The sequence below is a fragment of the Choristoneura fumiferana genome, chromosome 18, assembly GCF_025370935.1.
Source record: "Choristoneura fumiferana chromosome 18, NRCan_CFum_1, whole genome shotgun sequence".
Classification (NCBI taxonomy): domain Eukaryota; kingdom Metazoa; phylum Arthropoda; class Insecta; order Lepidoptera; family Tortricidae; genus Choristoneura; species Choristoneura fumiferana.
Window position 1 is genome coordinate 14,501,821 of NC_133489.1, and position 15,011 is coordinate 14,516,831.

Here is a 15,011-nt window from a genome sequence, read left to right on the forward strand (position 1 = left end):
TTGAAAATAGCACTTACCAAGTAGTCAATAATAAAGCCTATTCTTCTCTGTGTGATTGGGCTTGGCGCTGATTTCTCCATAGAAATGTCGAAACGTTCTAGGAACTGAGCCAACGAAGTCTGATACATATTGCAGACAAGTGACATGTTGCAAATCAAGAAATAGAGGACAGACCCGCGTGTTGCCACCGGTCGAAATTCTTCACGAGCTATGTTAATCTTTATTTCAGTCTCTTTGGCAATGTCCAGTTTTTCTCTCACCTAAATAATTGCAAATCTATGTAGTAGTTCGTTTGCAACTTGCTAAAGGGCTTAACTTCAAAACCACTATGCGACGTCGCATATTTATTCATTAAACGTCGGTGCGATGTGGAATTGTAGCCTCTCACTTCATAATAAACTTTATAGAAATTTTGAAACTCCAATAATAATTAATTCTATGACAACGCCCTACAATTATCCAAAAAAAAATAGGAATTGTATTTGCCAGATGTCAAAATATCATCGCAAAGTTTGCTACACATTGTGATTTTGAGATTCAGACCTAAGCCACAAATTAAAATAAGTCGTTTTGATGATCACAATTTTAGTACCCCAACTTACCTCTGTGGCGGTGGCCTTAGTAATGTTCAGCACTTGAATAAGTGTCACATCTTCCACCAAGGAGCCCTGAATGGTGGTCAACTTGTGCAGCAGATTTGCCTCCAATTCCTGCATTTTTCTTCTGTTAGCGGTGACATCCATGATTAGCTGAGTACGTTCTGCTTCCATCTCTGCCTTCTCGGTTAGAATCACACGACCAAGTAGCTGATCTTCCAGACCTAGAGCATTGTGAATGTTATTATTATTAATACTTACAAAATAAATTAAATGTATAAGTACTTGCGTAATATACCTGTAACAATAACTAATTATTTCATGCTCAGGAGCTAATGGAATATAGGGCCAAAGTCAATAAGTCAAATAAGTATAGTAGTAAGAGTATAGTGCCACGAGAGTTGAAGTGAATTATTACACACACAGCTACAACATGTCGTGTAATATCAGCAGGATTTTGATATTTACTTATTCATTTTATTCATTCTCCTTTTGTGCAATCACTTCTTTTTTAGCTGTGTGTGTAATCCATTCACTTCAACTCTCGTGGCACTATCTATACCTACTTAACGTAACATTCTAACCATAGAATGTATATGAACCTCATTACTTGATGGCAAAGAGTGGAGAAGAACGAGTGAAAAGAGTAACACTATTATTAAGGCTTTGCCTATTTACCTTGCATGGTTACAGTAAAGTCTATAATGGATGTTCGCGCCGAAATTTCAGGAGTGTAAGCAGGATTAGGTAGTTTTGTCGTTATATATATCTTATGACCGGCAGTTACGTCTATCTCTTTATCACCTAGTTTCACCTGTCAAAATATTGATGTACAAAATTAAACAACATTTTAAAATAAATACAGGCCGATCCACAAGAACTGGCACGCATAAACTGAATGAGTGCATCATATAAATTATTAAATACAGGTTATGTACTTAATTACGAGATATTAGGTGACCCCATTGGCGTGCCCTCAGCAGCGCTAGCTGCTGTACGTGCACGCACCCACCACCACGTAGCAGCACGGAAGGCAGCACTACCGCTGTCTACCCTAACTGCACGCCCTATTCCATTCATTCGTGTAAGTTCTTGCCAATCGACTCATACATGTATACATCTGTTAAGATTTGAAAAAGTTTCGTTACATACGTACTTTGTAAGAAGACCCAATTTTGATGTAATTCCTTTCTAAAATATTGTCTAAAGCAGGGTCGAAATCCTCTGCCACATCTTCGATCAGTAATGGTCTTCCCAATGATACACAATCTTCAATATGATTTCTACAATTTTTTCATTAATGTTACTTTTACATCATGATTAAACATGTGCATAATTAAAATTTCTATAAAGACGGTTCGTTTTAATTTACGGACATATAAAGCAGATTTATGACTTGCAAGAAAAATCGTCCAAGTTGCATTACATTGCGGCGCTTGATTGACCACCACAAACTCGTTGGCTTTTCGGCCTCGCAATGTAATGCAACACACACGATTTTTCTTGCAAGTCTAAGCTCGGCTTAAGAGCGGATGGATAAGTATGGTAATATTCAAATTCAGTGTATTTTTTCACAAAATGAATAATGCCAGTGTGTAGTTAACCTTTTTGGAGGTAAAACGTTAATTTTCAGCCAGTTCACTTGCCTAGATTTTAACAGCTACGAAAAAAAACAATATATTTTATGTTTGCAAACGTGGAGAAAACTGAGTGCCAGGCGGCAATGAATAAAGTGATTTCTTATATCTTACATCATTCCGAATAAAATACGTTAAAATCGGTCAAGTGCGAGTCGGACTCGTACACAGGTTCCATACCTCCGTACAATATTTTGAAAACAGTTCAGTAATAATTTTTTGTTAAAAATTCTAATACAAGCTTTTTTTTGCTAACTATACTTTTTGCCCCGGGTTACCAAAGTACCTTTTCGTCAAAACGAATCAAACGAGTCCAAACTCGATGCAGTCGTGGCGTTTTATTACAGAGTTCCTAGATCATAAATCATATTAATATGTGTGATCGTCATCGGATTTATACATGCATGCAAAATTTCAGCTCAATCGGTTGAAGATATCCACTTCACATGCTAGCTGTCACCTTAGCCGCCTAGCAACGACTAACAAATCCTAGCAACGGTGCTCAGAAGACGGCCTCATATTTACAAACCATTTACCTAAGGACTACGTATACTGGCCACTGAATTGATTATTTTTTCAATTTCGTACTTTTATTTTCGATTTTCAAAAAATTATGTTCCATAAAAATAGCAGTGTCACTAAAATGTCTGCATTAAATAATTTTCTCCGGCCACGAAGAGATAATATAGAATTACGATAGTAGAATATAATTAATTTGATGCTGTGTAAAAGTGATTACTGCTAGAAAACTTAAGAACTATGGGAAGGGGAAGGCATTGTTCCAAAGAAATTAGAAGTTTGATTAAAAGGCTGATTCAAGAAAGATAAACATAATAAAGTTGTTGAGGAAATTTTAAATTGTTCTGCTAAAATGATCAGCAACGCTCTGAAGTGGGAGGATAAATTTGAAATAAGAGGTAGAAAAAAGGCTACATCAAAACAGACGACTCAAGAATTGTACGTTTGTCGAAAAAGCAACCATTTCTGTCGTCAAAACACATTCAACACTCGTTAAATTTAAAAGTGAGTAGTTCTACAGTTCGCCGTCGACTCGTGGAAGCTGATCTGCACGCCAGAAGTCCGAGGAAAGTGCTACTGTTGACTAAGAGGCACATAAAACAGAGGCTATTTTTTGCCAAAGAGCATGTAGATTGGCATATGGAGAAGTGGCGTAATGTTTTATGGAGTGACGAGAGTAGTGGTACAGTCAACGTCATAAATAAGTGATCATTTCGGTACCTTGTCGCTTTCAGTCGTTACACAATTTCGTATGGCTTTTCAAACATGACGTTAAAGTGACAAGGTACAAAAGTGATCACTTATTTATGACGTTGACTGTACTGTTTGGGTGTTAAGGTCGCCGAGAGTATGTAAGAAGACCTCCCGGTGCCGCTTTTATGCCACAGTATACAATAAAGACCGTCAAGCATGGCGGACTCAGTTTGATGGTATGGGGATGTTTTACTTACTATGGTGTAGGGCCTATCATTGAAATCGTGGGCATAATGAACAACGAATATTATTTAAAGAAGGTGCTACAGGATGTAATGTATCCATATGCCACTGATTGTATGCCGCTAAAGTGGGTTTTCCAGCAAGATAACAACCCAAAACACACTAGTGAAGTTGTGAAAGAATGGTTTAGAACTGTGAAAGTCAATGTTTTACCATGGGCTGTACAGTCGCCGGACCTCAACCCGATCGAGAACTTGTGGACAGATATTAAAAATGCTGTAAATGATCAAAAACCTACCACAAAGTCCCAAGTGGCATTTTCTACAGTCAGCATGGAACAATATCCATGTAGAAAGGTGTTAATCATTAGTTGACTCAATGCCAAGGAGATGTTAAGATTGTTATTAAGAATAAAGTTCAAGCCACGAAATATTAATAAGAATTTATAACATTTGTTTCAAATTGTTTGTTTTTGAACTGTAGTTTACAGTTTAATAAATAACACTGCTATTTTTTTGAAAATCGTATTTTAATTTTTCTTTGTTTAAGTCAAAGCTATGCGCAATTTTTAGGAAGTTTAATTCGATTTATTATTATGAGATATTCAACAGTCTGGGCAGATATATTATTAATATATTATTCTATTTAAAGTCTTATTTACATAATGTATGTGTAATTTTGCCTTTACTGCTATTATTTTACACACACCTGTATATATAAAAAAACTATAACGAAGGTCTGACTGCCATGGGATCTTGGTCCTAAAGGTAAGTATTCAGTCTTAGATGAATGATTGGTCTCGCGCGCTCGCTCGACTAGATACCGCGCTAACTAAAAACAAAACGTTCGTGAATGCGGCAACTCAATATTGTAGTGTGCGTAAGAACGGTGTAAGGCAATTTGCAAGGATGCTAGTGTGCGTGATGAATTGTGTTGCCAGCTGCTCCACTGTTACCCGAATTATTGGGAAAATAAATTATTCTGTGGTCTATTAAGTCACTGGTTACAAAATGTATCTTGGGAAATACTTAGAAATTAAGAAGTAATTAAGAGTGAATGTATTAATATGTTGTGTACAGGTTAGGCGTATTCGTATGATGTAGGTATATCAATGATCAGATTTAAGGACATTCAATATTTAAATTATTACTGAAATTCATGGACTGAATCACCAACTAAGAAGTTTTGCGTACTTAACACGTTGCACCTATAGTTAAACCTAATATAATGTACTACAAAATATACATAACTACATAGGTAATGTACATACGCTTGAAAAACATAATCCAAGTCCATTTCATACGAAAAAAAGCGATTTTGAGCAGTGGATAAACTATAGAACTAATTAAGGAATGATGTATTAAAATCTCAACCACGGGGAATTTGATTCTTGTGTACGCGGCAACACAGAATGGCGTTTAGGGTTCATGTTATTTATTTTGTAATTTCGAAATTATACTATATTTACTGATGGTATGTGATCCCAGTCTCCTTCTTATTTCTTGTAGTATTATTTTTAAACAGTTCACTGCGAAAACTGGCATTTTACTTCGGTTTATGACCAAAATTAAACAAAAATTCGGGACATGCACATTACGCACAGTTTGCAACGCGACTGACTCGCCTCGGGCTCGGGTACGCCGTACTATTTGTTGCCGCATTTGACAAGTACGCCGGCGGTATCTAGTCGAGCGAGCGCGCGAGACCAATCATTCATCTAAGTATTCAGTATTCATCGTTGGTGACGAACATAGATTACCCCGTAACGAACGACCAGTTTATAAAATTTAATGATAAAAACGTAATTAGATCAACAACAAAGTGACGGAGTCTTTAAACTTTTTGGGCACTAACCTAAAATATTTATGATTGAGCGTCGTAACAATGAGGTCATTGAACTTTTCCATGTTCTTGATCCAATTCTTGCCCTGAGTCTGAGGGTCAATCAGGAGCGGAAAACGAGCAGCCTTTGTGACAATAATACCATTTTGTATGGACAAGTCGTCCGTCGGTAGACCGCATAAGTTCCAATCTCCAATCTAATAAATCATGCATATTTCTGACATATTCAAAAAAGTAGGTAATGATTAGGATACATAGTAGAAGATCCGAACTTGAAAAAATCTGCGCCGGTCTGATAATAGAATGAAATGTATTTTATAATAAATTTAGTATATTAGAAATGGTTTTGCTAAAAAAAAACCTGGACAGGCTATTTTTTCTCTAAATATTTTTTAATGATTTTTAATTAAATGCAGACAACTCGATATCAACGTGTACAATAAAACCGATAACGTTGATATACAATTTGTTCTATTATCTAATCAAGTGAAAGCAACTGGCATCGACATAACTGTTTAAGTATAAACCTGGCCACCAGAAGTTCGTCCAGGTAAACAATAGCAAACCCAACGTCTACATATTATATAGGTTTTATACTTTAAGTCCATAAAAAAAATCTTGTTATCTCGATGATGCAACAAAAATTTATTAAAATTTATTTAAAAAAGACTGTACAGGATTTTTTTAGCAAACCCATTTCTAATATACTAAAACTAAATCTATATATCTATAAGTACTAATATTATAAAGAAGGCTTTGGATTTTAGGATGTTTGTTACGAATTAACTCAAAAACTACTGGACCGATTTTAAAAATTCTTTCACTATTAGAATGCTTGATTATTCCAAAGTGCCATAGGCTATATTTATTAACAGATTTTTTTATATATGTTTTTTATATTTGACTGGATGGTAAACGAGTAAGTGGGTCTCCTGATGGTACCTAAGAGATCACCACCGCCCATAAACATCTGCAACACCAGGGGGTATTGCAGACGCGTTGCCAACCTAGAGGCCTAAGATGGGATACCTCACGTGCCAGTAATTTCACCGGCTGTCTTACTCTCCACGCCGAAACACAACAGTGCAAGCACTGCTAATTCACGGCAGGATTAGCGAGCAAGGTGGTGCTAACAATCCGGGCGGACCTTGCACAGGGTCCTACCACCTGCAAATTAGGGTTCCGTACTAAGACTACAATAATGTAACTCAGTGTAAACAAAATTTGCCATAAAACATCTTTCATCGCATGCGGTGTAGAAACTATTGATTATAGAACAAAAAAATGTTTTACGATATTAAAGAATACATTGATGTACAAAAAACTTGAATTTTTGAATTTTACCATGTTTGATACGGAATATTTCCGAAAGCGCTCAGTATCCAAACTTCATAATTGCAGATCGTTCTTTCTATGTTAGCACCATAAATAAATAAAAATCAGTCTTTACACTATGACAAAGGTCTGGCAGGACTGGGATCTGGTTCTAAATGTATTCTCGCTATCTTGTGCTTAATTAAGTTAATCATGATTACCGTGGCTGTATCCGTTAGTTGTTCAGTTATATTCAAATTTAATGAGACTGGTATTTTTCTTCTAAGTAGTTCATTTAGCCAAGTCTGTACTAATAGCGAACGGAATTCTTGATTAAATGGTCCCGAGTATGATAGGAATCTGGAACATTTTTTTTTTCTATGAGGACTGGTATGCTTCGGTACTCATACATAACTAAAGTACGATTCATACTGAGCGGATCGGGCCGGACGGCGTCCTAGCGCACTTATATTTGAATAGAATTTACACAGCTTGCGGCCGGTTGACTCCTCACGTACTCCGTCGGCTGCGTTCGGCTGCCGTCGTGTTCGATCGACTCCGTATCGCCTCTGTCGCGTAGTGTCGGATCTATTCCATCGGGCGTTTTGGCTAACTCCTTCTTCCGCGACGTGCTTGAGGAGCCGCGGCAGCCGACTCGCGCGGGGTCGGTTGGAGGTCTCTGATCGGCTGCCTCGGCGTGCTCGAGGAGCCAGTGGAACGCGGTGCGGCAGCCAATTCCGCCCGGTTCACTCAATGTGAATCGTACTTATACAGGTGAGGCTGGTACAACATGAATCCCACCGCATTGCTTAAGTATATTTTTTGCGTAACGTCAGTCAACTTCTAGCTCCGGTATCCGAAGTCATACCTAACTTACGCTTCTCTCACTCTCTGGGTTGCCTACGAAAATATACACTTTAGTAACTGTGCCTAGTGTTTTCTACATCATTACCATCCATCACCATCAACGATTATCATCGTCATCATCACCATAATAATCACCATCAACCATCATAATCATCAGCAGCATCATCATCAAACTCATCATTACCAACCATCAGCATCATCATCATTAACATCAAAGCCCACAATCATCATCATCATCATCAATCATCCTCACAATCATCATCATCATCATGCTCACCATCATCACAAGAAAAACACAAGCACTCACCTCTGTTCGGCCATCAAACTTCTACTCGTCCAGGGTGGCTTACTTACTGGTCTCTGCAGTAATGAACTAATATAACACATAATATTACCCAGTTAGCAGTAGTATGTCCCCGACGAGTCTTTCTATCTCTGACTTAAAAAGCGCCGACTGTTCTGTCCAACGCACTCGTTCTCCGCTCAACCCATTTATCAATGCAGTAGCGGCATCCATCTTTTGCTGGCATTTCGCAGCGTCGTCTAATACCGCTTGTTTTAATGTCATAGCTTCATCGAATTGTCTCTGTACACCAGCTAACTCGAGCTGAAATTAATTAAAGTTTAAAAACAATGCACCCAAGTCTCCAGTGCATATTCTTCGCCAAAAGTGACATTAATCTTATTTATTTTGTTTAATGTATTCACCTCTTTAGCTACCAACAGAGCTTCTGCTGCGTCCAATTCCTTCTTTGCAGCCTGGTATTTGCCCTGCATTATTGCTAAGTTGGCCTTTAATGGGAGTACATCTTTGTTTACAGAGTAAAATAGAGCCATAGCAATGGTCCACGAAATCAAACCGGCCACGTTGCCGCAAGCTAGTTTCGCCGCTTCGAACGTATATTGCCTAGCAAGTGGAAAAAAGGAAAGATTTAAATAGGTTCGATACGAGAATGTTTTAAAATGTGTAGTACGGTACGTCAAATAAAACAATAGTAGCATTACGGAAAACTAAAATATGGTCTCAGCAGATCTATCATCTCGGCATTAATTTCATCTTTCGGGTAGAACTTCAAATTGTTCAAGAATCTTGAATCAGCCATAACCTATTGAAAAAGAAATGTAATAATATATTTAAAAATATTCAAATCATAAGAATAGTTATTTATTATTATACCAGTTCCGTTCAAATGTTTTGAGGCCTACCTTCAATGATTCTCCCCAAGATGGCATCAAGAAGTTCTTTTCAGGATCCGGCTTAATCGGATCAATGCGCTTTCTGAAGAGTAATATGACAGCGTCCATGATAAGTGTAATAAGGTATGGCGGTTTACCGAGTTTTCGCACAGTAGCAATATCCGCAGCATTAATAGTCTGAAAAGAATTTGATCATGATTATGAGAAAAAAGAAAAAAAATTGCTTTAGATAAATTTAAAAAATCTTATTTTCCCAAGGATTATTTCAGCCCTTTCAACAAGCGTTTCTCTAAATATTATTTCCTAGAAGATTGTTGTTTAACAGTTGTTACTCCTTGGTCTCCTGGTTATTTGTTTTTAACGAGCGTGTATGCCCCTATTATTGAACTAATAAATAGTAAAGCCCCATCCGCACCGTTTTTTCTCGCAATTCTGTAGCACATTGGATCTCACACGAGTATCCTATGATCTGATGCAGATTGAATGCGATGCGGTACGAATTTAATAATTATAATATACGCATATAAAATTCGCACGAATAAATATCGTGCGGTGAAAATTTCGCAGTGCGGATTCACCTAATAGTTACAGTACGATTACTCGGAGTTAACACTTGACAGATGGGCGTGCCTTCAGTCAATTTTTAACTTTGAGGTCATTTCGTCAATTTCTCGTCTTCTTTTTCTCTTTGTTATTAATACGGAACTTGGCAATTAGGCTGCGTTTCCACCAGGGATGTGCGAGGATGTGTAGCCAGAAATATGTTTATTAATTTTATGCGTAGTTCTGAGGATGAAGTGTTGATAATATAATACAATAGTATCATCGACCTGATTCAATGATGGATTCGAAAATTAGACACGGAGATCCAAGGCAGAACCGTGTAACTTGGCCATGTTTGGGCTTGTTAGAATACTAAGGTGTATTTTATTATTTACTTTTTAATAAGGATGGTATCCAGGGTCTGATTTTTGGATCAAAACTCACCAAATCAATAGCATAAATATAGTGTAAGTAAATGTAGTGTTAAATTTGGTTTCACCTGTAAAGCAGCTTCTGCGGCTTCAAGCGCAGGTTTGGCAGCCGCCAGCTTTTCTTCGGCTATAGCAGTTTCTGCTGCAATCACACTCACGAGCTTCACAGCTCTGTCTTTTACTTCCAACACTTCGGCCTTTACTACCTCGGCCGCCGCTTGTGACTCCGCTACGGCTGCTAACACCTACACAAATAAAATCAAATCAAAATTAATGATTTCACCACTTCGTTTGACGAACTCGTCCGTTCAAAACATACCTCTTCCGCTCTTGCTGTGGCTACTTTAATTTCTATGTCCTTCAACTCTAATTCTTTCTTTAGTATATCTACACTTTCAGCTGCTTCCACTAACTTATCTAAGCCCGTTGTCATTCTGTGGAAAACAAGTTAAAATGTTGTTATAATGGTAAAATGTGTTCTTAGTTGGAACCAATTTTTATTGGATGCATCATGTCTACGAAATACAAGTTTGCGACTATTAGAAGCAGAAAACGCATTTATAACATTTTTATTAATTTTATCTCTAATTTATCAATCTACATGTTCATGTTACTATTAAGTATATTTTAAGTTACTGCTTACAAACCTTCGTGCTAATTCAGCAATATTCTCATGTTTTTCTTTATACAAGACTTTGTAGCCCTCTAGGAAAGATAAATATGATTTCGGGGTGACGTGTGCCTGTCTCCTGAATCTGTCGTAATAAACCTCGCAAGTGTCAGCTACGCTGTCTTGTACCATTCCCATAATTTCGATGAGTTGGATTTTAGTATCGTCCCCGCAAACTACCTATGTGTTAAATTATGAAGGAGCATTAAAATTTGTTGTATGTTTATCATCTTAGTAGAGTCCTGCATGAAAAATCTCTTAAATATATATATTTACCGGGAAATCCCACAGGAAGTGATGAGCTACCTCAATCAGTGCCACCCTCGGCCATTTTTGAAACCAATCCATAACTGATCCAGAAATTAAACCAGGGAACTTTAACGCGCGGCTTCTGAACTTTTCTCCGACCTTATTTGGCAAGCAAATTTGTAATTGGGTTAGTAATATTTAACAAAACCAATTTAACCGACATTGGCACACATTTGATTGGCTACATACCGGAGAGAAACATAAAACAACATGAAGATTAGCTCTTGACCGCGTAATAAAATATTCATACAGTACATCCGGTACTGGTATTCTTTTGGGAGCATATTTCTTCATTATAGGGGTTAGTTCATTCAATATTTCATCTGCAATAAATAATCAATCGTCACTTTTCTATTTTTTTAGCTTGTAAGATTTAATTGTATTTTATTTACCTAACTCATCCTTCGCAAAAAGATTTGCGATTTCTCCTGAACTTAAAATATTGTTGAGGAATTCTAAAAATTGTTCGTCTTTGATATCGTTATCCGTGAAAATAAACGATATACCCTGTCCTTGGAGACCCGCAGTGCGATACAGATACTTTATATCATCCATAAAATTGCTCACATTATACGTCCTAAATAATAAAATAAGAAATAAAAAAATTAAGTAAGGTAAGGTCAAAATAAGTGAAAATTAGTAAATCAATTATTCAACAACACATTCGGATGCTATATAAAAAAAACTACCTGGTTAAAGTGATCTGGTAAAACGAGTAGTTCGCGATGAATGAAGCCAACTTTGTTAAACTCTGCTTTCCAGAACCGCCGACTCCCACCAGAAGGGCATTACCACTGAAAACGTGTTTTATGTTTAGAAAGAAAGAAAGAAAAGAAAGAAAATACATTTATTTAACGCCATAAAAAACAAACATAGGAACAAACATAGAACAAATAAAGACATACATAACGTATAATTTAAGTTTATCGTTTAACTGGCAAGCTACGTTCACATAAAAAGTAGGTACGCTTACTAATAAATAAGGTAACTCAAAACTAATGCTAAAACTCCACCAGCGACTTAGTTTAGATAGGTATCTACTTACTTAAAATTTAGGACACGCGGCCGCTTAAGGAAGGTAGCCTCACAAATTAATATACCTCAGGACATGCTATCTGCCATGTAATGTAAACTTTAATACTTAATATTATATTTATAATTACCGTGGTGTACATATGATTCTTGAGGTAATGAATAAATGCACCATAGCATCGTGGAAGAATACCAAATCCAGGTGAGCTCCTCTAATTTGCTCATTAAATAGTTCCTGAAATCCAGCCAATTTGGACAGAACATAGTCCCATCTGCAAGAATATAAAAATGTCATTATGTTAACATGTTAAACCATATTTAACTATGCCTTTAATTAGTAAATATTTTCCGAGTTAAGCACATCAACGCATTCACTGCCGGTTTTTTGTTTAGTTTATTCTCAAACGCATACATATAAGCACTTACTTGGCTAATACTGTGCCATTAACTCATATAATCTTTTATAATCATGCCTAAATGCCTTGTCTTGGCTACTGAACGATACTGATGGTTAAATTAATTTATTAAAGATAGGTAGGTATCCCAGCAAATCTAAGGCTGCGCCGTGTAACCGTACGACGCCACCAACTACGAAAGCAAGCTAAGCACGTAATGTATTTAAGTGACTGACGAAGGCAATTCTTCATATATCTTAGGAGCATCAGTGCTGAAGTCCTCCTCTTCGTCTCCGGTGGGGTCGACTGGCTCTCTTAGGAAGTTGACGAAGAAAGTCTCGCCTTCAGGGAACTCTGCAACGTATTCCGACAATTCCTGGGATGCCGTTTTCCAGAAGTTTGCTACGAACCAGTCTTTGTCGTCAAAAGTTGTGAACCTGAATATGTCATAAAAATAATGGAGAATCACTAAATAGATTAGTTTAATTACTCTTACGAAGAAATGTTTCATCTCTGTCCAAAGCCGCGATTACACTGAGTCGTTCACCGCATGCAGCATGCGGCGATCGCAAAAGTGTAAAGAACACGCTAGTCGGCCGCATTCGGCGAGCGACAGCTGCCACCGCCTTAATATGGCCGCCGCAGAAGACGGACAGACTAATGTCAAAACGACATTCGTTCGCCGAAGTAGTTTGAATTGAAACAAGTTCGGCGACCGCGTGAGGTGAACGACAGTGTAATCGCGGCTTAATTCCACATCTGTCAAGAATGTGTTTTTGAATTTGTTGCCTGCAGCTAAAGTTCTTCATTGCGTGTACCACAAATTTTCTTTCCAACCCTTGTATAGGTATAGTCATTCACGATGACGCGTGGGCGTGGTTCTTATTACAACGTCATTAATATCTAATTTTGGCAAAATCACGCGTCTTCGTGGATGGCACTAGGTATATTTACCTAACGGTTTTCGTGGAATGTTGTATTTTAACACGTTTGGTAAAACTTTAAAAATTAATTAGCTTCCAGCACCAATATGTCCAGATCGCAAATTAGGGATCTTCAAAAAACCAAGTTACCCGTAATTCCATTTAATTTTGTGTTATGATTGTTCTTGGGTAGGTATCGGTGATTGCTTTCCATCTGGTAACGAGCAGGCGCTAATTTTTTCCCTATCTTATAAAAAATAACAAGAGAACTTAATAATCCATATTATATTAACCTATCAGAAATAACTCTGAGGCACTCGTGGAACCATAGCTTCAGTGCAGTATTAACAGTCTGTAACTCTTCCTTTTTGATAAACAAAATCCCTTCCCAAATTCGGGATAAATCTCGGAGATTGAAAACATAGTGGAATTTAGCAGGGGTCGGCAACATTTTTACCTGAAAGTATGCTGCATTATTATTTTAACCAAAAGTCTTGTGTATACTTAGTAACCAATCATACCTTTAAACGACCAATATATATATATTTCGGGGATCTCGGAAACGGCCCCAACGATTTCGATGAAATTTGGTATATGTAGGGGTTTTCGGGGATGAAAAATCGATCTAGCTTGGTCTTATCTCTGGGAAAATAAAATACGATTGCCGAGTTTTAGCTTGAGCGGAGCTCGGTCGCCCAGATATTAGTAGGTCGTACAACAAGAGCACAAAAAAAAACATAATTTTACCCAAGGCGTTCATATAGCCCCGAGCCGGTACGGTGAGGGTGGATAGACACGTCGAGGGGAAAACGGGTTTAATGCTCGAGTTTTACACTCTGCTTTCACTTAGATTGCGAGGAAACGAAATAGCAACAGTGGAATAATTGTTCACCTACTATGTACATTTTTATTTTTCATGAATTACTATTTAATTATAATTTTTTAGTTTTATTGGTTTATTCTGAATGATTTGATTGATTTTTACTTTTATACAAATTAAAAATTATGAAAAAAATATATATAAACTTCTTTGTTTGTGGCTGTTGACACCTGATTACCTTGGTCTTAGACGAAGATAAAAATTCAAGTAGTAGGTAAATTTTAATTAAAACAAAAACTTGTCTAAAAAACCCCACACAAAGCAGGCAAGTTAATATATATCTTGGTCATTTGGCGACCGGCATCTTTAATTTAAAAAAAAACAGATCTTATAAAATTGCACATATGCGCTTGTATGGCCGTCTGTCACAGCGTACGGAACTTTCAGTGCACGAGTCTGCCTTGCACTAGGCCGCTTATCTTGCCTTTATAATAAATAACATACCTTTGTTTGCTGCCAAATTATACGAGTCACTGGTACAAGCTTTGGCATGAAATCCACTATCTTTTTATCAAAACGAGTCTTGCAGAAGTACCCACTGCTTATGGTTTCTAAACATAATAAGTTTTTTGTTTATACAAGGTTTTTTATGACTGCACTTTTTTGGTGTCTGTGGTGAATAAAGTTATAATAACCATCATAATTTGTCGGAAAAGTTCGCATTTATGTTGTTTTTTTTTATTTGACTGGATGGCAAACGAGCAAGTGGGTCTCCTGATGGTAAGAGATCACCACCGCCCATAGACACCTGCAACACCAGGGGGATTGCAGATGCGTTGCCAACCTAGAGGCCGAAGATGGGATACCTCTAGTGCCAGTTATTTCACCGGCTGTCTACTCTCCACACCGAAACAACAGTGCAAGCACTGCTATTTCACGGCAGGATTAGCGAGCAAGATGGTGGTAGCAATCCGGGCGGA

At 37.4% G+C, this 15,011-nt stretch overlaps 1 protein-coding gene across 1 annotated transcript in view; it reads right to left on the minus strand.

Moving 5' to 3' along the window:
• Positions 1–15,011, minus strand: part of kl-3 (dynein heavy chain 8, axonemal kl-3) — a 55,930-nt gene that overhangs the window by 10,725 nt on the left and 30,194 nt on the right. The window contains exons 56-76 of the mRNA XM_074102094.1: positions 14,536–14,642; positions 13,505–13,668; positions 12,525–12,725; positions 12,025–12,165; positions 11,551–11,655; positions 11,254–11,438; positions 11,051–11,184; positions 10,829–10,960; positions 10,530–10,732; positions 10,202–10,316; positions 9,951–10,127; positions 8,918–9,085; positions 8,717–8,817; positions 8,420–8,618; positions 8,107–8,318; positions 7,066–7,204; positions 5,543–5,727; positions 1,753–1,879; positions 1,275–1,410; positions 603–820; positions 18–260 (exon numbers count right to left, since the gene is read on the minus strand). Coding sequence (XP_073958195.1) covers positions 18–260; positions 603–820; positions 1,275–1,410; positions 1,753–1,879; positions 5,543–5,727; positions 7,066–7,204; positions 8,107–8,318; positions 8,420–8,618; positions 8,717–8,817; positions 8,918–9,085; positions 9,951–10,127; positions 10,202–10,316; positions 10,530–10,732; positions 10,829–10,960; positions 11,051–11,184; positions 11,254–11,438; positions 11,551–11,655; positions 12,025–12,165; positions 12,525–12,725; positions 13,505–13,668; positions 14,536–14,642 — 3,392 coding nt within the window. The remainder of the gene's footprint in view (positions 1–17; positions 261–602; positions 821–1,274; positions 1,411–1,752; positions 1,880–5,542; positions 5,728–7,065; positions 7,205–8,106; positions 8,319–8,419; positions 8,619–8,716; positions 8,818–8,917; positions 9,086–9,950; positions 10,128–10,201; positions 10,317–10,529; positions 10,733–10,828; positions 10,961–11,050; positions 11,185–11,253; positions 11,439–11,550; positions 11,656–12,024; positions 12,166–12,524; positions 12,726–13,504; positions 13,669–14,535; positions 14,643–15,011) is intronic.